General features: G+C 33.8%; 1 protein-coding gene across 8 annotated transcripts in view; it reads left to right on the forward strand.

Moving 5' to 3' along the window:
- Window positions 1-26669, forward strand: part of SNX13 (sorting nexin 13) — a 170195-nt gene that overhangs the window by 101408 nt on the left and 42118 nt on the right. For all 8 annotated transcript variants that reach the window (XM_073238738.1, XM_073238736.1, XM_073238737.1 and 5 more), the window contains 8 exons: window positions 11503-11624; window positions 11723-11824; window positions 13029-13117; window positions 17404-17487; window positions 20805-20943; window positions 21348-21436; window positions 24869-24968; window positions 25854-26047. In XM_073238738.1, coding sequence (XP_073094839.1) covers window positions 11503-11624; window positions 11723-11824; window positions 13029-13117; window positions 17404-17487; window positions 20805-20943; window positions 21348-21436; window positions 24869-24968; window positions 25854-26047 — 919 coding nt within the window. The remainder of the gene's footprint in view (window positions 1-11502; window positions 11625-11722; window positions 11825-13028; window positions 13118-17403; window positions 17488-20804; window positions 20944-21347; window positions 21437-24868; window positions 24969-25853; window positions 26048-26669) is intronic.

Here is a 26669-nt window from a genome sequence, read left to right on the forward strand (position 1 = left end):
GTGGTTTTAATTTGCATTTCCCTGATGATTCATGTGTCTGTTGGCCGTCTGAATTTCTTCTTTGGAGAATTGTCTGTTCATATCCTCTGCCCATTTTTTGATTGGGTTATTTGCTTTTTGGGTGTTGAGGTGTGTGAGTTCTTAATATATTTTAGATGTTAACCCCTTGTTGGATATGTCGTTTACAAATATATGTAAATAATATACAAATATATACAAATATATACAAATATATAAATATATGTAAATATATACAAATAAATGTAGGATGCCTTTTTGTTCTGTGTCCTTTGTGGTACAGATACTTTTTCATTTGATATAGTTCCATGAGTTCATTTTTGCCTTTGTTTCCTTTGCTAGAGGAGATACTTTAAGGAAGAAGTTGCTCATGCTTATTATATTCAGGAGATTTTTGCCTATGTTGTCTTCTAAGAGTTTTATGGTTTCATGGCTTAAATTTAGGTCTTTGATCCATTTGGAGTTTACTTTTGTGTATGGGGTTAAACAATAATCTCCTTTCATTCTCTTGCATGTAGCTGTCCAATTTTGCAAATACCAGCTGTTGAAGAGGCTGTCATTTCCCCATTGTATGTCCATGGGTCCTTTATCATATATTAATTGATCATATATAGTTGGGTTTATATCAGGGCTCTCTAGTCTACTCCATTGGACTATGACTCTGTTCTTGTGCCAGTATCAAATTGTCTTGATTACTGTGGCTTTATAGTAGCGCTTGAAGTTGGGAAGCATAATCCCTCCAGCTTTATTCTTCCTTCTCAGGATTGCTTTGGCTATTCGGGGTCTTTTCTGGTTCCATATGTATTTTAGAATGATTTTCTCTAGTTCATTGAAGAGTGCTGTTGGTATTTTGATAGGAATTGCATTGAATCTGTAGATTGCTTTAGGCAAGATGGCCATTTTGACAATATTAATTCTTCCTATTCATGAGCATGGGATGTGTTTCCATTTATTGCCATCTTCTTTAATTCTTCTCATGAGTGTCTTGTAGTTTTCAGAGTATAGGTCTTTCACTTCCTTGGTTAGGTTTATTGCTAGGTATTTTATTTTTCTTGATGCAACTGTGAATGGAATTATTTTCCTGATTTCTCTTTCAGCTAGTTCATTGTTAGTGTATAGTAATGTCACAGTTTTCTGCGTATTAATTTTGTATCCTGCAACTTTGCTGAATTCAGATATTAGATCTAGTAGTTTTGGAGTGGATTCTTTAGGGTTTTTTACGTACAATATCATGTCATCTGCAAATGGACAGTTTAACTTCTCCCTTGCCAATCTGGATGCTTTTTATTTCTTTATGTTGTCTGATTGCTGTGGCTAGGACCTCCAGTACTATGTTGAGTAGAAGTGAAGAGAGTGGACATCCTTGTCTTGTTCCTGATCTTAGGTGAAAAGCTTTCAGCTTCTCACTTAGATGTTGGCTGGCTGTGGGTTTGTCATATATGGCCTTTATTATGTTGAGGTACTTGTCCTCTATATCCATTTTGTTGAGAGTTTTTATCATGAATGCATGTTGAATTTTGTCTAATGCTTTTTCAGCATTATGGAGCATCTATGGAGATAATCATTTGGTTTTATTCCTTCTTTTGTTGATGTGGTGCATGATGTCGATGGATTTTTGAATGTTGTACCATTCTTGCATCTCTGGAATAAATCCTACTTGATCATAATGGTTGATCTTTTAAATGTATCTTTGAATTTGGTTTGCTAATATTTTGTTGAATATTTTTGCATCTATTTTCATCAGGGATATTTGTCTGCAATTCTCTTTTTTTTTTGGTGTCTTTGCCTGGTTTTGGTATTAGAGTGATGCTGGCCTCATAGAATGAATTTGGAAGGTATTCCCTCTTGTACTCTTTGGAAAACTTTTAGGAGGATGGGTATTAGGTCTTTACTATGTGTTTGATAAAATTCAGCAGTGAAGCCATCTGGTCCAGGTGTTTTGTTCTTAGGTAGTTTTTTAATTACCAGTTCAATTTCATTGCTGGGAATTGGTCTGTTCAGATTTTCTGTTTCTTTCTGGGTCAGCCTTGGAAAGTTGTATTTTTCTAGAAAGTTGTCCATTTCTTCTAGATTATCAAGTTTGTTAGCATATAATTTTTCATAGTATTCTCTAATAATTCTTTGTATTTCTGTGGTGTCCATAGTGATTTTTCCTTTCTCATTTCTGATTCTGCTTATGTGAGTAGAGTCTCTTTTTTTCTTGATAAGTTTGGCTTGGGGCTTATCTATTTTGCTTATTTTCTAAAGAAGTAGCTCTTGCTTTCATTGATTCTCTCAACTGTTTTATTCTTCTCAATTTTACTTATTTCTGCTGTAATCTTTATTATGTCCCTTCTTCTACTGACTTTGGGCCTCATTTGTTCTTCTTTTTCTAGTTTCGTTAATTGTGAGTTGAGACTGCTCATATGGGATTGTTCTTCTTTCCTGAGGTAGGCCTGTGTTGCAATATACTTTCCTCCTAGCATGGCTTTCGCTGTGTCCCACAGGTTTTGTGTTGTTGAATTATTGTTTTCATTTGTCTCCATATATTGTTTGATCTCTGTTTTTATTTGGTCATTGATCCATTGGTTATTTAGGAGCATGTTGTGAAGCCTCCATGTGTTTGTGGGATTTTTCATTTTCTTTGCATAATTTATTTCTAGTTTCATACCTTTGTGGTCTGAGGAACTGGTTTGTACAATTTCAATCTTTTTGAATTTACTGAGGCTCTTTTCGTGGCCTAGTATATGATCTATTCTTGAAAATGTTCCATGTGCACTTGAGAAGAATGTGTATTCTGCTGCTTTTGGATGTAGAGTTCTGTAGGTGTCTGTTAGGTCCATCTGTTCTAATATGTTGTTCAGAGTCTCTGTGTCCTTACTTATTTTCTGTCTGGTTGATCTGTCCTTCAGAGTGAGTGGAGTGTTGAAATCTCCTAGAATGAATGCATTGCATTCTATTTCCCCTTTTAATTCTGCTAGTATTTTTTTCACAAATGTAGGTGCTTCAGTGTTGGGCGCATAGATATTTATAATGGTTATATCTTCTTGTTGGATTGACCCCTGAGTAATTATGTAATGTCCTTCTTTGTCCGTTGTGACTTTCTTTGTTTTGAAATCTATTTTGTCTGATACAAGTACTGTAACTCCTGCTTTTTTCTCCCTATTAGTTGTATGAAATATATTTTTCCATTCCTTCACTTTTAGTCTGTGTGTATCTTTCAGTTTAAATTGAGTCTCTTGTAGGCAGCATGTATATGGGTCTTATTTTTTTATCCATTCAGTGACTCTTTGTCTTTTGATTGGTACGTTCTGTCCATTTACATTTAGGGTGATTATCGATAGGTATGTACTTATTGCCATTGCAGGCTTTAGATTCGTGGTTACCATAGGTTCAAGGCTAACTTCCTTACTGTCTAAGAGTCTAACTTAACTCACTCAATATGTTATTACAAACACAATCTAAAGGTTCTTTTTTTCTCCTCCTTTTTCTTCCTCCTCCATTCTTTATTTATTAGGTATCACATTCTATACTCTTTGTCTACCCGTTGATTGACTTTGGGGATAATTAATTTAATTTTGCATTTGATTAGTAATTAGCTGTTCTGCTTTCTTTACTGTGGTTTTATTACCTCTGGTGACAGCTATGAAAACTTAGAAACACTTCTATCTATAGCAGTTCCTCCAAAATACACAGTAGAGATGGTTTGTGGGAGGTAAATTCTCTCGGCTTTTGCTTATCTGGAAATTGTTTAATCCCTCCTTCAAATTTAAATGATAATCTTGCCAGATAAAGTAATCTTGGTTCAAGGCCCTTCTGCTTCATTGCATTAAATACACCATTGGGCCACTCCCTTCTGGTTTGTAAGGTTTCTGCTGAGAAGTCTGATGGTAGCCTGATGGGCTTTTCTTTGTATGTGATCTTATTTCTCTCTCTGGCTGCTTTTAGTAGTCTGTCATTATCCTTGATCTTTGCCATTTTCATTACTGTATGTCTTGGTGTTGTCTTCCTTGGGTCCCTTGTGTTGGGAGATCTGTGCACTTCCATGGCCTGAGAGACTATCTCCTTCCCCAGATTGGTGAAGTTTTCAGCAATTACCTCCTCAAAGACACTTTCTATCCCTTTTTCTCTCTCTTCTTCTTCTGGTACCCCTCTAATGTGAATATTGTTCCGTTTGGATTGGTCACACAGTTCTCTCAATATTCTTTCATTCTTAGAGATCCTCTTTTCTCTCTGTGCCTCAGCTTCTTTTTATTGCTCTTCTCTAATTTCTGTTTCATTTATCATCTCCTCCATTGTATCTTATCTGCTTTTAATACCCTCCATTGTGCTCTTCAACGATTGGATCTCTGACTGGAATTCATTCCTGAGTTCTTGAATGTCTTTCCGTACCTCCATGAGCATGTTAATGATTTTTATTTTGAACTCTCTTTCAGGAAGATTCATGAGGTCAGTGTCATCTTTCTCAGAAGTTGTATTAATTTTTCTTTGAATCAGGTTCCTTTGGATTTCATATTTGTATATGGCGCCCTCTAGTGCCCCGAAGCTCTACTCTCTGGAGCTGCTCAGCCCCTGAAGCAATGTCGGGGGTTGCAGGGGAGTGGTACTGTTGCCTTGGGGGAGGAAAGAGCTGTTTCCTGCTTCCCGGCTTATGCCTGTCTCCACTGCCTGAACCAGTGGGCTGAGCACACAGGTATAAGCCTCTGTGTTTTGAGTTTGTAGTTGCTGTAGACAGGTCTTCCGTCTGGCTGGCCTAATGCCAGGGTTCGATTGGCGGGTTTGCATGCCAGGTGGGTATGGCCGAGAGAAAGGCGCAGTAGGCTGCTTATCACAAAGGGGGTCCCATTGAGCCACGGCTTTGGTATGTTACCCTGTTCCATGAGGTTTATTTTCTCCAAGTGTATGCAGTTTGGTGCAGTCCTCTTTCTTGTTGCTCTTTCAGGATTAATTGTATTAATTATATTTTCGTATTACATGCAGTTTTAGGAGGAAGTCTCTGCCTCACCCCTCACGCTGCCATCTTTTTCTTTCTCTTTAATCTTTGCCATTTTAATTACTATAGGTCTTGGTGCAGTTTTCCTCTGGTTACTCCATTTAGGGGCTCTTTGTGCTTCCAGGACCTGGATGTTTGTTACCTTCCCCAGCTTTGGTGAAGTTTTCATCTAGTACTTTTTCAAAGAGACTTCCCACTCCTTTGTCTCTCTTTTTTCCTTCCAGAACCCATTTTAAGTGACTGTTGTTTCCATTGGAGTTGCCACACAATTCTTTTAGCATCTTTCCATCTTTTGAAATTCTTTTTTATCTCTGTTCCTCAGCATAGTTACTGTTTTGTTCTCTATCTTCCATCACACTGATTCTTTCCTGTTCTCCCCGCAGTCTACTATTCATTTCCTCTATCGTATTTTTCATTTCAGTTACTCTGTTTTTCAGCCCTGAGTGGCTCTTTTACATTTTCTCTCTCTTTGTTGAAGTTTTCTTTGAGATCATCAGTTTTTTCCCCAGTTCAGTGATTGTCTTTATGACTATTACTTTGAATTCTTTTACAAGAATATGGCTGATCTCCATTTCATTTAGTCCTTTTTCTGGTATCGTATCTCATTGTTTTGCTTGAAGCACATCCCTCTGCCTTCTCATTTTGTAAGGGCTTTTGTGTTTCTTCCTTTGTGTTAGACAGATCAGCTCTGCTTCCTGTTCTTGAAAGTATTGGCTTTAAGAAGTGGATGTCCTGTGGTGCCCAGAAGTTCAAGACTCTTTGCTCACCAGTCTCTCATTCCCTTTTGTGGCTGAGCTGCACTTGCTGTTGTTGGGCTAAGGTGGGGCTTGCCTGTCTGCCTGTCTGCTGGCAATGGCTGATCCCCACTACAAGCCTTTGTGTGACCTTTGTTTGATGAGAGGCATTTGGGCTGAGATTCAATGCAGGCAGGATCATCCTCTGCCTGCTGGGTAGCAGTGGCAGATCACTGCTGGGCCAAGTTGCTGGGTGGGGTGTGCATGCCATGGGGTGCTGGGGTTGAGCCCATGGGGCAGGTGGAGAGTTTAGAGCTGGCTCCCTCAAGTGTCTTGGTAGTTGAGCTGAGGGAGGGCTGAGAGAGCCAGGAAAGTGTAGTCCACCTTCCGCCTGCAAGTCATCAAAATCTGACTGCCACTGGGCTGAGTGTACTGGTGGGAACAGGTTCCCAGGGAGCACTGCCATGAAGCTGAGCCACCAGCAAGGGAGATGGAATGTTATAGAGCTGGCTTCTGCAGGCGCCCAACCACCTGTGGTGAGGGAGAGCTGTGAAAGCTGGGAAGTGTCATCTGCCTTCTGCCTGCCAGTAAGGAAAGTCAGACTGCTGCTGGGCTCAGTGGGCTGGGCAGAGTTGGCATGAAGGGGAGCACCTCCACCAGGTTGAGCTGTCAGTGAGGAAGATGGAGTGTTTTGGAGCTGGCTCCCACAATTGTTCGACCAGTTGGGCTGAGGGAGGGCTGGGAAAGTATTGTTCCCCTGCTCCTTCTCCTCTGGAGCTTTCACTCCAAGCCCCACCTCTCTAGCACACTTTCTGCTGTTGGTAAATCTTTAAAATTGCTGCCCCTGTGTTGGGTCTCAGAAGGAGTGACAGAGCGTGCCTGTCCTCCACAATCAACAGGCGTGTCAGCCTCCCAGAGTGCTCCAGCTCTCCCTGGTATCTACTCCTGTTGCTCACCAGAGCCCAGAGCAATGTGGATATGTATTCCCAGAACAGATCTCCAGCCATGCTGGATTCCTGAGCATTTTCCCCTCCCCACTCTGTTCCTCTCCTTCCTGCTTGTGGGCTAGGATGGGAGTATAGCTTAGGTCCCTATCATTCATTGCTCTGACCCATTACCCTTCTCAATTTTGTCTTTTCTTCTTCACCAGTAAAGGTGGTCTGTTCTGTAATATTTAGGTCCTTTTTCTGGATAGTTGTATTTGTTGTAGTTGCTTCCTTGGGGTGTACAAGGGAGGAGGTATTCACCTTGCTGTCTACTCCACCATCTTTTTCTGCCCCCTCTGTGCTGTTTCTGATATGGTACCAATTTTGTACTACTGTAGTATAAATTCTCTTAACTTACTTTAGTTACCCAGTATTTTCCATTCCCTTTGTAACATACTGATTCATGCTTTTAGCATTAAAGGTAGACTAATAGACCACTTTCTTGTACTTCTACTTCTGTTCCCACTTTTTGGGTTCTAAGCTTATCAAAAGTGTGATGCCTGAGCCATGTACCCAGAAGATCTGATACAGTTGGTCTGTGGTGTGAACTGAACATGGATGATTTAGAGGAGAAAAGATAATCAAGTGTGTTAAAAAAGGTTGTGTTTGTTTCTGAACTTGGGTGTCCAGTCATACTTTTTATTATAATCATATAATTTAATTTGCTCCTGTGTAGATTGAAGAAATGTGAGTAGGGCAAGGGAGTTTCTATGAAAACTAAGTCATTGCTTTGGAATTTTACTCAGAGCTAGTTGCTAAGTAGATTGCATTTGAATTAGGTGTGCAAAAGACAATGAAATATTGGTGGAAGTCTTGAAGGACTCTGCTTTCACATTTATTCATAAACGTCTTTTAGTTTTCATGCCATTTAAAAGAAACTAGAAACTGTAACTTTCTAGTTGGTATGGAATGGCTAATTCAAAACAAAGGCCACATTAATAACTACTTAGCAAAGCCTTAGTCAAATAGAAGGTCTTAGAAATATTTAAAATTAAATTAATTGTATTCATGGCTATTGCTTTTGATTAAATATTTTGATTTACTTACCAGTTACCAGTTCTCCATGTAGTCTGTCCATATGTGTGTGTGTTTGTGAGTGTCTTGGGATGGGTATTTAGTTAGTACAATCAGAATTTTAAAGCTGTAAGTGTCCTTAGAGAAAACAAACCCTGAACAGTGATGAGACTTGCCAAATTTCAGAAATAATGAAATGGTGAATCTTTTGCTTGAATGGAAGATATATATACCAGTCCAGTGCACTTTGCAGAAATGATTAATTGATTTTGGTGTGTTTTGTGTTACTGATGATGGACTATACACTGCTTAGAATAGATGGAACCAGAGAAGCAACTTATGTAATATCTCAGTCTCAGCACAGATATTTAGGGTGTTTATTGCCTTTTTAAGGCAGTAGCATTAAATAGCTTTGGGGTTTAGAAAGGCAAAAAGGACTTCTTAGTGTATGCTCTATTTCAGAACTTTAAGGAGTAAAGAAGCAACTGTTTGTATGCACCTCATGTGGCCATTCTCCAAGCACTTGTTAACAAGGCTCTGACCCTGCAAGAGGAATCAATAAATCAATAGGTACCGAGTGCTTCCAATGTTTAACGCATTATTTAGCCACTGGGAATACCACTGTGAATAAAGTAAACAAAGTAGAATAAAACAAAGCCTTTGACTTGCTGAGACTTTTACATCAGCAGTTGAATTTATGTCTAGCAATTCAATTATTTAACCGTAGGTTGAAAGTGCTATAAAAAGTGAAAAATTATTGCTATGAGAATATATAACTGGAGATCCAGACCTAGTCTGAAGGAATAAGGCATAGGTTGAGGGTCAAAGAAGGCTGCTGTGTGTAACTGATACTAAAAATGAATTCTAAAGTGTAAGAGGGACTTGCCAAGTGAATGTGGAGGACAGAAGGGAAATTTGTGGAGAATGGGCAGTGGTGAGCAAACTTAGCAGAGGGAGTAATCTGTCCAGAGGCACTGAGATAAGAAGGGGCATATTTGAGTTTGAGAAATGGAAAGAAAGGCTGTGAGTCTGCCCAACAGAAAGGAAGGTAGAGGGTGGAACAGATGATGATGATGATGAAGTAAGTGAGGTCCTGGATGTGCAGTATTTTTGAGAAAATGTTCTTGCTTTTTAAGCCCTTAAGTCAATAGGAAGTTTTGGAAGGATTTTTAAATCTCTTTCTTTCCACTATCATATTTGTGTTTTTTAGAAGATCTCTCTGGCTGCTCTATGGAAAACAGAATGGAGGGGAGACAAAGGTGGATGTGGGAAGCCAATTAAAAGACCAGCAATAGGATGCTGGTATTAGAGATAGAGATAAAGGCATGCAGAATGTATGTTCAGAGAGGTTTATAGTTTGTTTTTGCTTTTATTAAAACTTCATTACTTGTTTGCATTCCTAGTTAATCTTTTTAATGCTTGCAACCATTCAGTCAAGATACATAATCTTCAGGGGCCTACTTTAAATTTTATGTTTTAAGGGTAGAATTGAATATTAGCTCTTGTTCTCTTGGTTATATAGGAAATATGCCCTTATTTTTAAATTCAAGAAATGAAAGCTTATAAGTAAGAATAATAAAATGAAGTTATAGGTTACAGATTCATTGTATAATAATCCAGGCATTTTTACTAGAATAGGAGTCATGTGGGGAATATTTTAAATAATGTGAAAAAGAGCCTTGACTACCTTAGCATGATTTAAAAATAATTGATAATAAGAGTTCTAATAGAAATCTGCATGTACATCAATAGAAGAAAGTGTGGCTGTTGCATAAATAAAATGAATTTTTGATTTGTGTGCACATTCCATTCATTACATATTTATCATATACTATCACTTTAGAAAGTACTGTCACCAAAATATTTTCAAATTTTGTCAAGACAGTTACTACTAGGTATTGTTTGTAGATATTTTCCTAATTTATAAATGTTAAACAATGTGCCACTATTGTTTTTATTTTCCTAACCCAGAACAGTTCCTTTGAATTGAGATATACATTAGATTATATGTTTTTAAGGAAATGAGTCAAGCAGAGAAAAAATGATTTTAGATAGACAGACTACTGTGTTCCTTGTTTTCTTTACTGTCAACATATTTATATATTGAAAGCAGAAATCTGTTTTAAATTAAAATAATTTTTATATCTGTATTTGTTGTTTACTTTCACATTTTAAATGTCATATCCTCTATTATGAATTGAAATGGTTTTAAAATGCCTTCTAAAATTAGTAAATTTTATTTTGTTGGAATATTTCAAAAATTGTATAAATAGCATTGTACCTTGAAAGAATAGATGTAACCTGAAAGATTATATGTTCTGCTTTCTTCCAAACCTGTTAGAATGAAGCTTTTATAGATTAAATTGACTAAATTGACTAATGACCTATACCAGGTAATTTCTATTTTTATAAAATATTCAAATATGATTTTGTATAAATATTGATATAAAGATTTTTGAAAGATGTTCATACAGATGGTGATTTTTTTTAATAAGAAAAAAAGACTGTAGAGATGACTGATTTAAATTTTGTTTTAGGTTTTAAGTTGAGACTGAGTAAGTTTAGTGTATGCTTATGTGTATGGCTCTTGGAGTAGGCTAAATAATGTTACACCTCCTCAGATCCCTGAGCTTGTTACCTTTTTTATGTTAATTTTATTTTGTGTTCATGTATTTTCTTCCCATGTAACAAAATCAGAGTTGTGCATTAAAAAAAGTATGACTGTTAACTTACATTTTTATTTTTAAACAGGTATATTTATATTCCTTAGGCCATCACCCACTTTTAAAAGTTTTCTCTCAAAAAAGTAATAGTAACCAAGTCAATTTCTTTTTCTTCACTAGTTTCTTTATTATATTTGTTTGGGTAATTAAGATAATGAATTATGGTATACCTTTTTTTTTTTTACTTTCCACATTGCCCAGCATCTTTATGAACTGACACTGTCTTTTATCTACTTTATATGTTCCTAAAAGTAAATTAATTTTAGTGCTGATTTAAGGGAAATAGCTTGGAAAAAAATGTTTAAAAGTAATCACTTAATCCAAGGAGAGATATAAACTGCTTTTGGCGTATCTGTTCCATTTGCTAGTTTACTGGTGTACTAAATTAGCAGTGTTTCTTGAGGTCTTTTGTTTTTGAGATAAAGTAACAGGTAATTTAATAAAATTAGTAATCACCCTTTTCATGGGTAAGTGCAGTGTTTTATATTTTACATCATTCTTTAAACCATTTCTATGTGACTATAGTTACTTAATGTTGGTCAGATTTTCAAGTGCTAGTATATACAAACAGATATTAGGCTCATAAAGAGGTATTTGGTTCAGAACATGGAGAATTTAGAAAGGTTCAGAAGAAACTGAGATATGTCTTAAATACTCTTTTAAAAGTAAGCAAAATCATTCTGAGTCCCAAATGTATTTTCACATCGGGATGAGAAGTTGCGTAATATATCTGTAGTCAGACTCATTTCAGATTTAACTGGAAGAAAATTAACTTCTTTCCCTATTTATTTTAATCACTTAGTATTAAGCTTTTGTACATAAACTGCTTCAAATAATATCATTAGGAGACTTAGTCAAGTGGATTTTGATATACCTTGCATCTTGTGAAAGGGAGTGCTAAGATGTAATAGTAATTAAATAAACAAAGCTCAGTATAAATAAATTCAGTCTTTGTGACAATTATGTTGTCTTTGAGTAGTCATTAAAACGAATTTTTACTTTTGATTAAAAAATCATTTATATAATACTTTCATGTAATGTTTTTTTTTTATTAGGTCAAAAGAAATAGACTGGCAGCCTTATTTTACTACACGCATTGTAGATGATTTTGGCACACACCTACGAGTATTCAGAAAGGCTCAACAGAAAATAACAGAGAAAGATGATCAAGTAAAAGGTAGTATCTTTATCTTTATTTCATTGGAAAATTAGGATATTAAAATCTGTTTTTCTTTATCATTCTGTATATGTTTAATTGTTCCTTCCTTTGTCCAGGTACAGCAGAAGATCTCGTAGATACCTTCTTTGAAGTTGAAGTTGAGATGGAGAAGGGCATTTGTCGTGATCTAGTGTGCACTTCTCCCAAAGATGAAGAAGGTTTTCTTTTCAGTTTTACTATTGAGAACTGTAACTGTTCAAACTGGTTGGAGACAAGTTAGCAGAACCAGTGAACAAATAGAAGGGTCAAATTTAAGGGGAGAATTATTCTTATAGGACAAGTAGCAAAGTAGGAACACTGTTAGTATTCATTTTATTTTATTTTTAACTCTTCAAAGTTATTTCCAGATTATTTTTTCTTTTTTAAAGGCCATCTTTAAAATTTAAAGATGGTAAAGATTATTTCTGTTGTCTTCTTTTAAAATATACTAAGCACAAATATTTAGTAATTGCAAATTTACTTTATTTTTCTCTATAGTAGTTTATTTTGCCCTTAAATTCATTATTTTTACTTTAAGAGTACACTTGTTATTGTTGCTAAAATATTTCTAAGGGAATGATTTCAAATAAAACTTACAGAGTTGAATGAACTTGTCTTTTCTTTGTGGGAGGCTAGAACAGATAAACTTTAGTTGAGGTTGTTGTCTTTTCCTAGTTGTGCTGCTTGGCACATTTTTTGATTAACAGGATCAGCTATGTAATTATATTTCCAGGAGCTGTCAGCATTTGGACAACTAAAGAAAAGCATTTCTATAGTTGTGGAAATTATTTACTTAGATTTTTAAAATGTACTCAGCTTTTGAATTTTTTTGTCTTTCCTTTTTTCTCCTTCCCTTTTATATTTATTGTGCAGTTCAGTTTTTAATTGATACTTAATTTGCACTGATATGAAATAGTAACTAAATGTAAGAAATACAGTGATATGCAGTAGTTTTGTGTAAATCAGCAATATAGAAGAACATAACTCTTCTTTTGTTATTAACCTGTCAGGTAGCAGAGGTTCTTAAGGGTTATGTATGCAAAGTGTGCAAAGAAAGTTAGTGTGTGCTAGAAGTGCAGAGTACATGGTACAACTAAAGTTGTTTTGGGGGAAAACACCTTTGCTATTGAAGTTTTTTAATGGTTAATAAAAAGGTGTAAAATTGAGCAGAATAAAAAATGTATTAGTTTGATTAATGAATAGTTACTATTTGGAGAACAGTGCAGTACTTTTAATGAATACTGATATGTACTAATTAATAACTAAAATAATAAGCAGTATAATCAGAAGACTGCTTGTGCTCTGTCTTTATATGTTTTATATCAAGAGGAGGTGGAGATGTATATTTTCTGAAGTTATTATAGCTACCTTTTTTATTTCTAGGATTCCTAACGGATTTGTGTGAGGTCTTACTGTATTTATTGCTACCTCCTGGAGATTTCCAGAACAAGATCATGCGATACTTTGTCAGGGTAAGCTTAAATTCGTATCAAATAAGTAGCTGTAGAGAAACTTAAGAGTACTAATTCTCAAAAATTGTGTTCTCAGGACCCTGATAGCACTCTTGCTAAAATTACTGAGAATCCCAAAGAGCATTGTTTATATGTGTTTTATCTATCAATATTTACCATGTTATAAATTAAAAAATAAGAAATTTGGAAGCAGAAGAAGGTACAAACACACATTCTATTAGTTTATTGATGATACCATTACATGATTGTGTTCCTTTTTGAAATTACTACTGTATGCTTGTCTTCTTCCAGCCCCTATAGGTCCATAGTCAACACTTTGAGAACTGCCTAACTTAGAGTTAGGTACTTGGATTTTAGGTTATAACAAAGATATGTATTATATTTTCTTTAATTTAGCTTTCCCTAAATTTACCACAATTAGGCTAATTAAAATAACACTTCTGGAAAGAAACTTAAACAAAACTGGAGGTTAAAATCCTGCTTTTTATAATTGGAAAATGAGTAAGTCAGAAGAGAACAATAGTCTTGGACTTTTTATTCCCTTAGTATAAACCTTTACAGTAAAATTCTGTGTACAAATGTAGAGGAGTAACATTTAGTTTCACTGCTGGTTATGATTGAGAAATACTAGCCATATAAGCCCTTAACTGGTTGAATGGGTAAAATGAATGTTTCCAATTTTTCTAAAAATGAAAGCTTGTGATCTCTGTAGTGCTGCAAAACAGATACTGATTCTTGATGTGTGCTTTTATATTTGTAATTGTTTAAGCAGTTCCACACAGTTTCCTAATACCTACTAAAGGAGTTCAAGTGCACTTCTCAACGTAATAGTATTGTGAAGTGAGTAGAAAATGCTTGGCTTTGATGGGAAGAGTCTGATAGATTATATATAACCAGTTTGAGTTAGTCATTATCAAGGGTGGTAAATACCTGACATGTCTATCATTCAAGTCACATCTACCACTGAAGGAAGATACTGCTAACCAGTTATATCACCCATTCATGTATATATTTGATGCAGAATCTTTATCTACTTGGTACTCCTGACAGCCACCGTTAGGCAATATCTCAGTTGCATTTCACATGGCTGGCCATCTTTTCCTTCTTGAAACTGTCTTTCTTGGATTCCATGTCATTGTTCTCATCTGCTTTTTCTCCTTTGGTCTCCTTTTTGGTCACCTTTATACACTTTAACTCCTCTGCCTAGCTTTTAAATATCCAAGCTCTTTAATCCTGGGTGTTCTTGCTCATCTATTCTTATGATGTGACTTTAAATACCATCCAAATACTAGTGACTTCCAAATTTATATCTTTAATCCAGACTTCCATCCCAAGCTCCGAGCTGCTCTGACCAGCTGCCCACTGATACCACCGTTTGATTGACATAGCCCTTTTAAACTTTAAATGTCCAAAATGAGAATCTTACTTTTGCTTCCATATCCTGTCTTCCTTTTAGTCTTTTTTCCTTTCTAGTTAGTGGTATGACCATCCAGCAAATTTTTCATATCTCGAGTCCTTCCAGAGGCTTACAAGGCCATGCATGATGTGACTTTGTTTACATCTCTGGCCTTCATGCCTTGCAGTCACTGTGTTCCAGACACACTAGCCATCTTCTCCAAAAGTGCCATTTTCTCCCCACCATGGGGCTGTCTTATACTGTTTTCCTCTACTTAGAATGACTGCTCTTATTATCTCGGCTTAATTGTATTCATTCCTTATAACTCACTTCCTCAGAAATCCCTCTTGACCACCCAATCTAAAGCCCCCTCATAATTCCTTATTATTGTAAGTAAGCACCCATTTGTTTTCCTTCATAGCATTTACTATATTTTTAAATTATAATTTGGCTTTGGTATTTACTTTCTTGATGCCTCTTTCCCACAATAGACCTGTAATTCCCAGAAGGACAAGGGCCATATCTGTATCATCATTATGTACTTAGTGGTTATCACAGTTCTTGGCACATAGTAGATATGCCATCAGAGAATCATTTTTATGCAAGAGAAGACCTGTTTTACCTTCTTGCTAGCTGTAGTGCATATGCTACTGCAGATCTGTAAAGATTAAGCTGATCAGGAGACATGAATGAAAATCTGTCTTGTTACATGAGGTTATAGTTTAAAATAAATACAGTTGTTTAAAAAGCAAATATGTTTTGCTACAGATTCTCTTTTAGACCAGAATTTCATTTCTATTTGTTTGAATCTAATTGAGTATAAAGGTAGAGTATTGTATTCAGCATATTGGTTTTCTTTTCATTTAATTTTATAGTTATCAGTATTTTGTTGGTAATTAAATCCAGTTTTTCCTGAAAGAAGTTTTTGTTCAGATTAAGTAACAGATTAAAGAGCTCTTACTTCTTTCCTTTACATGGATCTTTTGTATGGATTGTACAAATCGTGGTATTTGAGATAATTGCTATTTAAGTGCCTCTGCTTTCTTTTCATTACCATGTTTTATTTATTTAAAGATTCGTGGTCTCAAGGACTTTGAAGCCTTTATATTTGACATCTGGTGCTTGTCTTCAAGTAGAAATTCTATAGAAATAGCTACTTATTTTGGAATATTTAGAGCTTTCACTAGAATCTGTGTAGGAATTGTTGAGTTATATGGTTACATCTTGACTAACCAAACCCTTTTATGAGGAAAATTAGGAGATCAAGTAGTTTTCTAAGGCAGACTAATTGTATTAACTAATAAGAAGCACTAAATTTATTCAAAATTTTTCCCCATGTTTTTTTTCTCATTTTGAGAAGAAACTTTCAGAGAAAACTTTTTGTTTATAAATTTTCTCCTTACAAAGTTCATTTTAAAATTTGATCATGTGGGGCCAGAGACATAATTTGAAGGAAGAAGTTATATAAATGAATATAATACCCTGGAGAAAATAAACAATTCCTTCTAACTTGAGACTGTAAAGTGTTTCAAAATTCGCTGGAGCCTGTTAGTGCTTTTGGAAATACTGATTCATCTTGGGGTAACAGTTGCCAGAGATTTATACAGTTTACAAAAGTAGAATTTATATAAAATATTCCTCTAAAGGAAAATAAAGTGATGGCTACTTTTTGTGAACTTATACCAGAAAATGGCCTAGATAAATTGGATATCTGCAAAAAAGGAATAAATAAATCAGTTCTTTACTTAGAAAAGTAAAACATCCTGTTAAAGCTTGTAGTTTTTTAGCCTCTCCAGTATTTTTAAGAAATGGTATTTCATAAATTTAGATAACACAGACAATAAAAGAATGTAATTAATAATAGGTAAAATATTATATAATATAATTAGCACTAAATTCTTAAGTTTCTTTATTTCCATTCATTTAATAGTTACCAAATGCCTTCCATGTTTACTACAGTGACCTTGAGAAATCGGGGGCAAGAGGGTAAATACTGTTAAAGATAGATAAACCAGTAGGTCAGCTAACTAATCTCACTGATACAAAAGGTTCCTAGATATTTGTAGTGAAGTTAGAGAAATAGAAGATGCACAATTACATAGAGAATGGTAAGTGGTAAATGCCGTAAATACAGGGAGGGTTTGAATATATTTTAAGAATGTAAGTAAAAAAGTGTTCAGTTGGAATGATCAGGGTTTATTTAACTGGAGAATTGATTCTATATTCAGTCCTTGAAGAAAGGGCAGAATTTTAATAGATAGGAGCATAAACAGCTGTAAAAAATGGGAAGCCATATTCTAGTGAATGGTGAATAATTGTATTACTATATTATTATTTTATTATTTTCTATTAGGACATAAAACAGACAAGTATAGAGAATAATAGAATAAACATTTATGTATCAACTGCCCAGGTTCAACACTGTTAACATTTTACTATAGTTGCTCTGTTCCTCTTGAAGGTAACCACTGTTCTAAAATTGATGTCTATTTTTCCCTTTTATTCGTTTTTATATTTTTAATGTACATGAGGGAATACATAAATACATATAGTGCCGTGTGCCTTCTAAAAATTGACATGAGTGCTAACATACTAGAGATACCCATTTGCTTTTTTCCACTTGACTCTAGTTGTCATTGTGGAGATGTATCCAAATTGGTATAAGTGGCCTCATCTCATTTATTTTAACAAAGATATACTTGCTCATCTTTTTATATATAAGATTGTGTTGGTTATCAAATTTTACTTTTACAAATTATGTGCATCATACTTTTTTCTTTAAGTAAGAGCATTGTGTTAGGAAATTTACATTATGTTATTGATTTGATGTTATGTTATTGATTTGAGAAGTATATTAAATTTGTTTTTGTTTTTTAAATTTTTTGTCTAGGAAATCCTTGCACGAGGAATTCTTCTTCCATTAATAAATCAACTCAGTGATCCTGATTATATTAATCAATATATCATATGGATGGTATGTACTTTCTAAAATTACTACTCTTTTTAAAACAGTTTTTAAAAATTTAAAAATACGATTTGGAGATCCAGATGATTAAGCAAAAATTTATTAAAGAAATTATGTAAAAATGTATCTAAAGATAATCTTTATATTTACAATATTTCTATTTGCTAATATGTTGAATGTGTTAACTAAATTTTGTTTTAAGAAGTTTGTTGATAAGATAGTCTTCCTTATAATTTTGGTTTGTTACTACTTAATTAAATTAAAAGAAGTCTATTTTGCTGCCTGTGTGTATAGATTATGAGTATTTTTAAAAACTGCTATTTGGTTTTAAATACAACTTGTGATCTAAGTTAACTTAAATAGTATGTAGCTTGCACCTTATACTGTACAGAGGAGGAAAATATGGAGGAAAGAACAGTAAACTGAAAATGACAAGACCTGTGTTCTGGATCTGTTTCCTTAAGTTGCTTAGTGTGTTTATAAGAAGATAACTCAGTTTTCTCATCTGTCAGACATGTCAAACCAAGGGATAGTGACTGCTAAGTCTACTAGCTCTAATTTTTTTTCTTTTTCTGATTAAATATGCTTTTCCTCAATAACTTCATGGTTCAAGAAAGAGTTGTGAATGGGCTATTGCTGGGAATACTCTGATATATGTTTCTAGATCCTGATTCATCTACTTGAATCTAAAATTTCTTCTCTTCAGTTACCTTACCTCAGTCTGGCTTTCCTAGGAAGAAACTGCTTTTTGATTGCTTTTTGTGCTCCCATAGCCATGACCAAACTTGCTGTTGCTTCATTGTTGCTGCTGCTGCAGTGTTTGTCTCTCCCAGCAAATTTGGGGTTACCTGCAGGCAGAAACTGTCATTAACTGTGTATTCCTAGAGCCTTTCATGGAGGTCACAGAATTCGATTCTTCTCTTCCTTGGTTAATTTTTTTAGAGTCCTAGTAGGCCTCACCAAGAGCTTTAAAAATATGTATATCCACATAAATGAAAATTTAAAATATGCATTATCTCTTTGTTAGGAATTCTATTCCTGAAACTTATTCTAAAGTGATAATCAAGTTTGCAACAATCTATAGTTAAGGCCATTAATGGAAACATTGCCTATAATACTAAAAAGTCAAAAACAAGTGTCACACAGAGGATTAGTTAAATAAATTATGGCCTATTGATACAATTGAATACTATGCAGCCATTAAAAAGAGTGATGGTAGTGTATCTTTATGAATACAAAAAGATGTTTATGTTTTTTATGTGCAAAGGATAAAAATGTCTAGAGATATATAGTCCTTTTTAAAAATAAATATGTAAGTGTATATTTATGAGTCACTAAAATTCTGGTAGAGGATGTGTGCTGATTGAAATGATAATAGGTAGGTTATGAAGTTTAAATTTTTCTCTTTTTATATATTTTACTTAGCAAAGAACATGGGCTATATACTAAAAGGCAATTTTTTAAGAAGAAAAAATAGGTAAAATTTAAGAATATTTAAGTAACAAAATAAGGGTAAATCATACTTAAAACTTTGTAACACTAACATATTAACCTTAAATAATCAGGATATAATACTATATAATCTTACCTGTGTTATAGAAAAGGATGAAGTTTCAGCAGAATACTATGGTTGTCTCTCATGGCATTAGGAATTATTTTTACTACTATTTATATTTTTCTTTAGTTTTCAATTTTTCTTCTGTTGAGTTAATTGTATTAATTATATGGTGAAAAACAATTTAGAGGACTTAACACATTTTCTAAAAGAAAGCAAACCACTAAGTTTTTGCTTGCTCTTTCTATAGTTGGGCTAATACTAGCTGTTGTGTAGGACACTTGAGTCTTTTGTTATTTAATGGACAGGAATTGATCACTATGGAACTTTGCATGAAATGTCAGAAAATACATTTAAAAGAGAATTTATCAATAAAGTATCTTTAGCCTACCCTGTTGTCTAGTTTACACTCTTTTTGACATTATTTGTGTAGAAAACCTTTTATGCATAGGCATTTAAAAGATTAAAATTCTTACTCTTCCACTCAACTAAATAATCATATTTATGGTATCTAACTATAGTTCATTGCTATTTGAAAGGGAAAGTGTAAAGCAGTGTAGTAATAACGTGTTCTCTGTATATAAAGGTGTTATTGTTACCTAACAATACTTTGAAGTTTCTAAATCATTTCTAAAAATAATATGGCAGATTTGCATTATTCATTTCTAAGTATGTAACTTACTTCTTTTTAAGACAAACTAGTTAAATCCTATCTCTGACTATGGAATACATTACCTAACTGGTTCATATTGTTATCTCCATTAGAGCAGATAAATAAACAGCTATTTGTTTCTTAATGTAATCTTAGAAAAATCAAGTCTTTAATAACCTTCTTTTTTGTTTATTACTAAAGTACATCTATATAAAGTAAGAGAAACTGCCAAGTAATTTTCCAGAGTTGTAGTATAATTTTGTATTTCTACTAGCACTGTTTGAGAATTCCTGTCTCCACATTCTAATCAACATTTGGCATTGTCATTTTGTTATGGTTAACTTGTACATCCCTGACAGCCAGCTAATGAGCTTATTGACCAGTTTTTTTCATAGTTCTGAACATACAGAGTACTCAGTTCTTTGATTCCTTGTGGAGAATGGACAGTATCCTAAATCTGCTCCCTTTTAATAACTCCTCTTCCTTTTTTACGTAGCTTAAATTTTATTGGCAGTCATAGTCGTTAGTCCCTTCACAACATCCTCAACTACCTTTCCTCTGTCTCAGTTATGTGCTTGGAGAAACCACACTGGTTAAATCCAACTTAACCATCTACTCCATTTCTGTTCTTAAGTAGCAAGTGTCTGGAGAAAAAGATAAAATTATGCATGTCATCAAAGTCACTGTTAAATTCAGGCCAGGGAAATCCACTCTTCTGTTTAAAACCCACCAGTAGCTTTTTATTCCACTCAGAGTGAAAATCAAAACATGTACTGTATGCCAGCAGGTTTGCCTCTGTTACCACTGAGGTTGTCTATCTGCCTTTCTTTGGTTTAGCTACAGCCATCATGACTTCCTTGCTATCATCAAACATTCTGAATACGCTTCTGTACATTTTAGCATGCTGTATACTTGCTTTGTTTATAGTCTGTGACCCATGAGAATGTAAGTACATTGAGTACAGAGATTTTCATTTTGTTTTGATAAACTGAAAAAAACTGGCCAACAAGTGCAATGGCTATATAACAAGTTGTGCCTAGCACATGATAGGTACCCAATATTCTCTTTTCCCGTAAAAGTGAGTCCCCTTTCTACCTGTTCACTAAATTTTGTTTTCAGATCCGTGATTCTAATTGCAACTATGAGGCCTTTATGAACATTATTAAATTGAGTGACAATATGGGAGAACTAGAAGCAGTCAGAGATAAGGCAGCGGAAGAATTACAGTATCTTCGGTCTCTAGACACAGCTGGTGATGGTAACTACTTAAGAATGTTTTACTTCTTTAAGCAGTCTTACCTCTTTAACAGAACTTTAATTTACCTAAAAGTCATTTTATGTTACCAGTTGTTCTTATCTTAACTAAATCTAAATCTTCCTTATTATGTTAACATATGCTAAGAATTAAGCATTATAATTTTCTGAGACTATTAATATTTCAATTATCTCTAAAATATAATTGGCATGTTTTAATTTTAATTTTAAATTGATTTTAATTAAATTGGCATTATTTTAATTTGATTTGTAGACACACTAAAACTTCAGATTATTTCTTTTATTAAATAATTGCTCTGTTCATTGATTATTATTTTAAATTACTTCAAAGTATTTCACAAATAACATTACCACTTTTTAGTTCATAATTAATTTGTTTGTCTTTAGATATCAACACTATCAAAAATCAAATAAATAGCTTATTATTTGTAAAGAAAGTCTGTGATTCAAGAATACAGCGGTTGCAGTCAGGCAAGGTAAGTAAAGTACTTTTGGATTAATGTTTCATTATAAATACTTTATATTCACTAAAATATCTAGCAAATGACAAAAAGTAGAATATTAACCAGTATAGGACTCCACAAACTTGTAGAAAAAATTCCTCTTACACAAGTGTAGTATAATAAATATTCGTTAAGCCAAAGAGAATTAAAAACTGCCTGAAAAATGCTACAGTAATTAAAGATTTTATTTCTTGATTTATTTAATCATCTCATTTATAATTTATTTATTCAAAAGTCAACACTTATTGAGTTTTTTACATAGGGGACCATTTTAGATGGACCTAATGACAAAAATCTCTGTTCATGGAGCTTAGATTTTAGTTGCAGGGTCAGAAAATTAACCAATAGATAAGTTGATATATAATATTAAAAAAATGTAAAATATAAGTAATACATGAAAAAAATAATTAAAGCAACATGGATAGAGAATGTCTATAATTATTTTAGATAGATCCTGAGAGATTTGGTGACATTTGACCATAGAGAGATCTGAGTAATATGGGAGAGTCCTGTGAGTTCTTTTTAAAGAACCTTTCAGACAGAGGTGAGAGCAAAAGCAAAGGCTCTGTGATAGGAATGTGCTTGGTGAGTTAAAGGAGGTCAGTGTGGTTGGTACGTAATGAATGAGAGGGACTGTAGTAGGAATGAAATTGGAGAGGAACTTTGGAGGTTAGATCATAAATGGTTTTACCAGTCATAGTAAGATTTAAAAAAATTTTAATTGTGATGGGAAGCCATTCGAAATTTGTACTGGTGAGTGACATGATCTGACTTACAAGTTAAAATGATTACTTTGTGATAAGTAGATTGTGGTTGAATTGTGGGGACAAGAATGGGAGAGATCATTTATGAGACTATTGCTTTGGTCTATTAAGAGATGTCTGTGGAGGTTGTGAGGATTAGGACTGGATGTACTGCTAATAGGATTTGTTAATGGATTAAATGTGGGGTAAGATAGAAAAAAAGAACTCAAGAGTGATGTATAGGTTTTTTTGACCTGAGCGACTTCATGGATAGTGTTTCTCTGTTTTCTAAAATGGGTAAAACTGAGGGAAGAGGAAGTTTGGAAGAATCAAATTTTGGATGTTTTAGCTAGCCATCACTGTTCGACATTCAAATAGACATGCTGCATAATTGGTAAGTTCTAGTTCAAGGGAAAGTTTAGTGATGGACCTAACACTTTGAAAATCCTCAGGATTATCAGATGTTTATTTAAAGTTAAGAGATTAGATGAGGTCACCTAATACGAGAGTGAGTGTGAGAAGATACCAAGAATTTAGTCCTGAGGCACGTGGTTACTAGAATTTAAAACTAAATGAAAGATCTAGCCAAAGAAACAAAATCAGTGGCTGATGAGATTCAAGGAAAACTTGGGAATATGATTTTAGAAGCTAAGTGTAGAAAGTGTTTAAAAAAGTACAAGTGTAGGTTTGTTGAAGACTAGTAAATTGAATAAGATGAAGATTTATAACTGACCATGAATTTGTCACAAGGGGATTATTGCTGATTTAATGATGGCATTTTGGTGGAAGAGTGGGGAGAAACCCTGAACTGGAGTCAGTCTAGGAGAAAATGGGAAGAGATGTATTATAAACAGTGGTTATAAGTAGCTGTTTGTAGTTTAATATAAAGGAGAACAGAGACTTGGGGCTTTGAGAGAGAAAAAAAGCATTTTTTACTACCTTTAGTATTTCATGTAGCCACGTTTTTTTGCACTGGTTTTCTATTTTGGAAATTTATTTGTGACTCTCTAGTCTTGTAATTTTGCAGTCTATTTAAATTCTTTAAGGAATGGAAGGCTTATTTTTTTAAATGTTAAGAGTTCAGTATGCTAGATCAATTATAACGCATTACTTGAGGTCCCACATTCATCATATACATGTGTGCATGTGAAGGTATGTCTGTATTTCAGTTAATTTTATTCTAAAATTAGTTTCTGTACTGATACCCTTGTGAATTCAGAAGAGAAGAATGATATGGTTTCACTTGTGCTTGTTTCTCTGACTAGCTGCTTACAGTGTTAGTGAAGCTTCAACATCATTATTTAATTTGCCCAGATATGTTTTGATATTAAATAAATACTTTTAAACTTTAGATACCTTGTTTGGAAGCCTGCAAATTCTATTTTGAATATCAAGCTCTACCTTTTTAATAGCTCAGGTCATACAGTGGTTTCTTTTGGAAGAAACTCAAAATCCCTACAGAAATAGTTTTTCAACCATACTGCTTACCCTGAAATTTTAGAAAATCCTTTATCCTTTTTATTACAAATAAAGTTATAGTGAATACTTTTCCACATCCCATACCTGTGGAGCTGCTGTTGGGTAGGAGAAAGAGGTGATAAAATTTGAAGAAGGAAGATTTAGATAGGAGAATCATGTGCTGGCACAGGTTGCTTTCTGCCGGACATTTTAAGTCAGTTATCTGTTATTTTATTATTCAGTACTTCTATGAAGGGAGATACTAATTTCTTCCTTTTTTCAAATTGCATTCCTTTTCTTTCATGAACCTCCTATGCACCCTAACTTTCAGGAAACCTGCTTATCTTCTTTTTTAATAGAGGATTGTGAGATACAGAGTTGAGAATACAGAGAAGCTGGTTTAAGTAGTCACAGAAACATCATGAGTGTTAAAGGGGAAAGGGCAGCAGCCATTGAAAACAGACTCATTCTTTCTAGCCTTGATCAAAGGCAGGCTTTCCGATCTTTAGCTTTCTTGTCTGGTAAGTGGAATTTGTGATATTTATTCAGTAGTATTGCTGTGGAGAATAGATGAAGTAATGTGTGTAATGTACCTAGCAGAGTGCTTGATACATAGATTCTCTCAATTTTCAACCTATTTTTTTTTCATATGCAGGTAGTTACCTTGCTCTGTTACTCTGAAAAGTATATTTCTTTGAAAAGTATAATTTATTGTTTAGTTAGTGTGAAAAGAAATACATTTTCTATAAAAACTAGAGTTTTTACTCTGTTAGGAGCAAAATTACTCTCTGGGAATGTTGTTTTCCCAGTAGGTAGACTTTAATCTATACTTGAAAATGTTGAAAATATTGGAATTTGTTTGTTCCTGGACATACTAAGCATTCAAAACATCCCTTTTAGCCAGCCCCTAAAATGTTCACTTATATGTAGAGATAGAGAATAATTAAAAGTATAGTCATTTAAATTTATTTTGTATTGGAAGAAATGAATACTTGTCATGCTTCTAATGTAAATTTACTGAACCAACTCTTAAAGTAATTCTAGGAAATTCACTTAACTGAGATATTTTGTTGGGAACCCACATGTACAAGAAGGAAAATATTTTGTTTTTATTCTATTTAAAATTTTTTTATATCTGTGTTAAGATCTTTAAACTAGTGAATTACTAGATGAAATATTAACCTACATTCATTTTTGTTTGTAGGAAATAAATACTGTGAAACTGGCAGCCAACTTTGGGAAACTTTGCACAGTCCCCCTGGACAGCATTCTTGTAGACAATGTTGCACTACAATTTTTTATGGGTAGGTAAATCCATTTTATGAAAATAATACAGCCCTTGAAATTTTTAATAATTGTAAATATTATTAAATTTTAAATATTTAATATTAAGTATGCCAGATGTATCTGACTCTCCTCTACCACCCATTCTCTGAAATGTTTCTTTTTCTTTGGAAACCATAGAGGTAGAGATTTATTTTGTTTTGAAGGAAATAAATGCTTATTTTAACTCTAATGTGCATTTGCTAAACTGCTTTTAAAATAAAACCTAGGAGATAAGACTATGAGTTTAAATTATTTGAGAAAGAATTCTTTATCAGGAATACATGGTATATATAACCTGTTTATGTCATTTTTATGCATGAATGGGGAATGGGCTTCATTTTGTGCCATTTTGATACACGTAAATATTAATTTTATTAATGTTACATCAGAATTGATTTTATCTGGAGGATATTTTCAACAAAACTCCCTTTTCTTCATTTTCATGATCAAACATAAGTGCATGGCTTGTTGAAGAGCCCAGTCCTTATTTTTAATATTTATGGAAATACTAATATTATGATTAATAATGTATATTGAGAAGAGAAGCTGAATGTTGGTGAAGTAGTTTATTTCTGATTAAGCCTTCTGTAGCATTTTTATCCATGATAGATTTTAACATGAAAAATGAGATTTTTAAAAACAAAGTATGTGCTTCTCTTTTGTGTTTCTCTCATAACTGGTCTTTTTCACTTAACTAGTTTGTGATACAACTTTTTTCATCTCAAGCATTTGCTAAACATTTCCAAAACGCAGAGTTTTAAGTATTTGGAACTTTAATCCTTCTTAACTTACTTGTCATACAGCTCATGTACCCAAGAATGTGTGATACTAATATCAGTGTTGTTACGGGTTTTGTTTGTTAGATTACATGCAGCAAACTGGAGGTCAAGCACATCTCTTCTTCTGGATGACAGTGGAAGGTTACCGAGTTACAGCCCAACAGCAGCTAGAAGTTTTATTAAGTCATCGGAAAGATGGAAAACATCAAAGCAACCAAACCAAAGGTCTTTTAAGAGCAGCTGCTGTTGGAATTTATGATCAGTATCTTTCAGAAAAGGTGAGGATATATTTTGATTACTATTTTCTTATCTTCTTTGGCAGTATCATTAATAATAATTTTTGTAATATTTATAAATAACCATTACTTGTGCTAGGCTTAACTACCTTGCAAACACTGGCTCATCTAATCTTGATAACAGTCTTACTGTGTATTATTATCCTCACTTTATAGGTGAAGAAACTGATGTTCAGAAAAATGAATGTACTTGGCCATAGTCATACACTAAATGACCAAGTCAAGATTCAAGATCATATACACTTTAGATTCAGAGACACAATAGGAGGAAAATAAAATGATAAAAAAAGATAAACCATGCAAACAATAACTGAGACAGAACTGGAGTGGCTATATTAATATTAGGCATTTGGTTTTAAGACAAAAATTGTTACTAGAGAAAAGAGGAAGGTTTTATAATAATAAAAGGGTTAGTTGATCAGGATGATAAAATAATTATAAACATAACAGAGACTCCATACATGAAATAAAAACTGATAGAATGGAAGAGAGAAATAGACAATTTAATGTTAATAAGTTGGACTTCAACCTACTCTCAATAGAACAGCTAGAAAATAACCAAGGATATACAGGAATTGAAAAGCTATAAACTAGTGAGACCTAA

The sequence above is a fragment of the Manis javanica genome, chromosome 6 (genome assembly GCF_040802235.1).
Source record: "Manis javanica isolate MJ-LG chromosome 6, MJ_LKY, whole genome shotgun sequence".
NCBI lineage: Eukaryota > Metazoa > Chordata > Mammalia > Pholidota > Manidae > Manis > Manis javanica.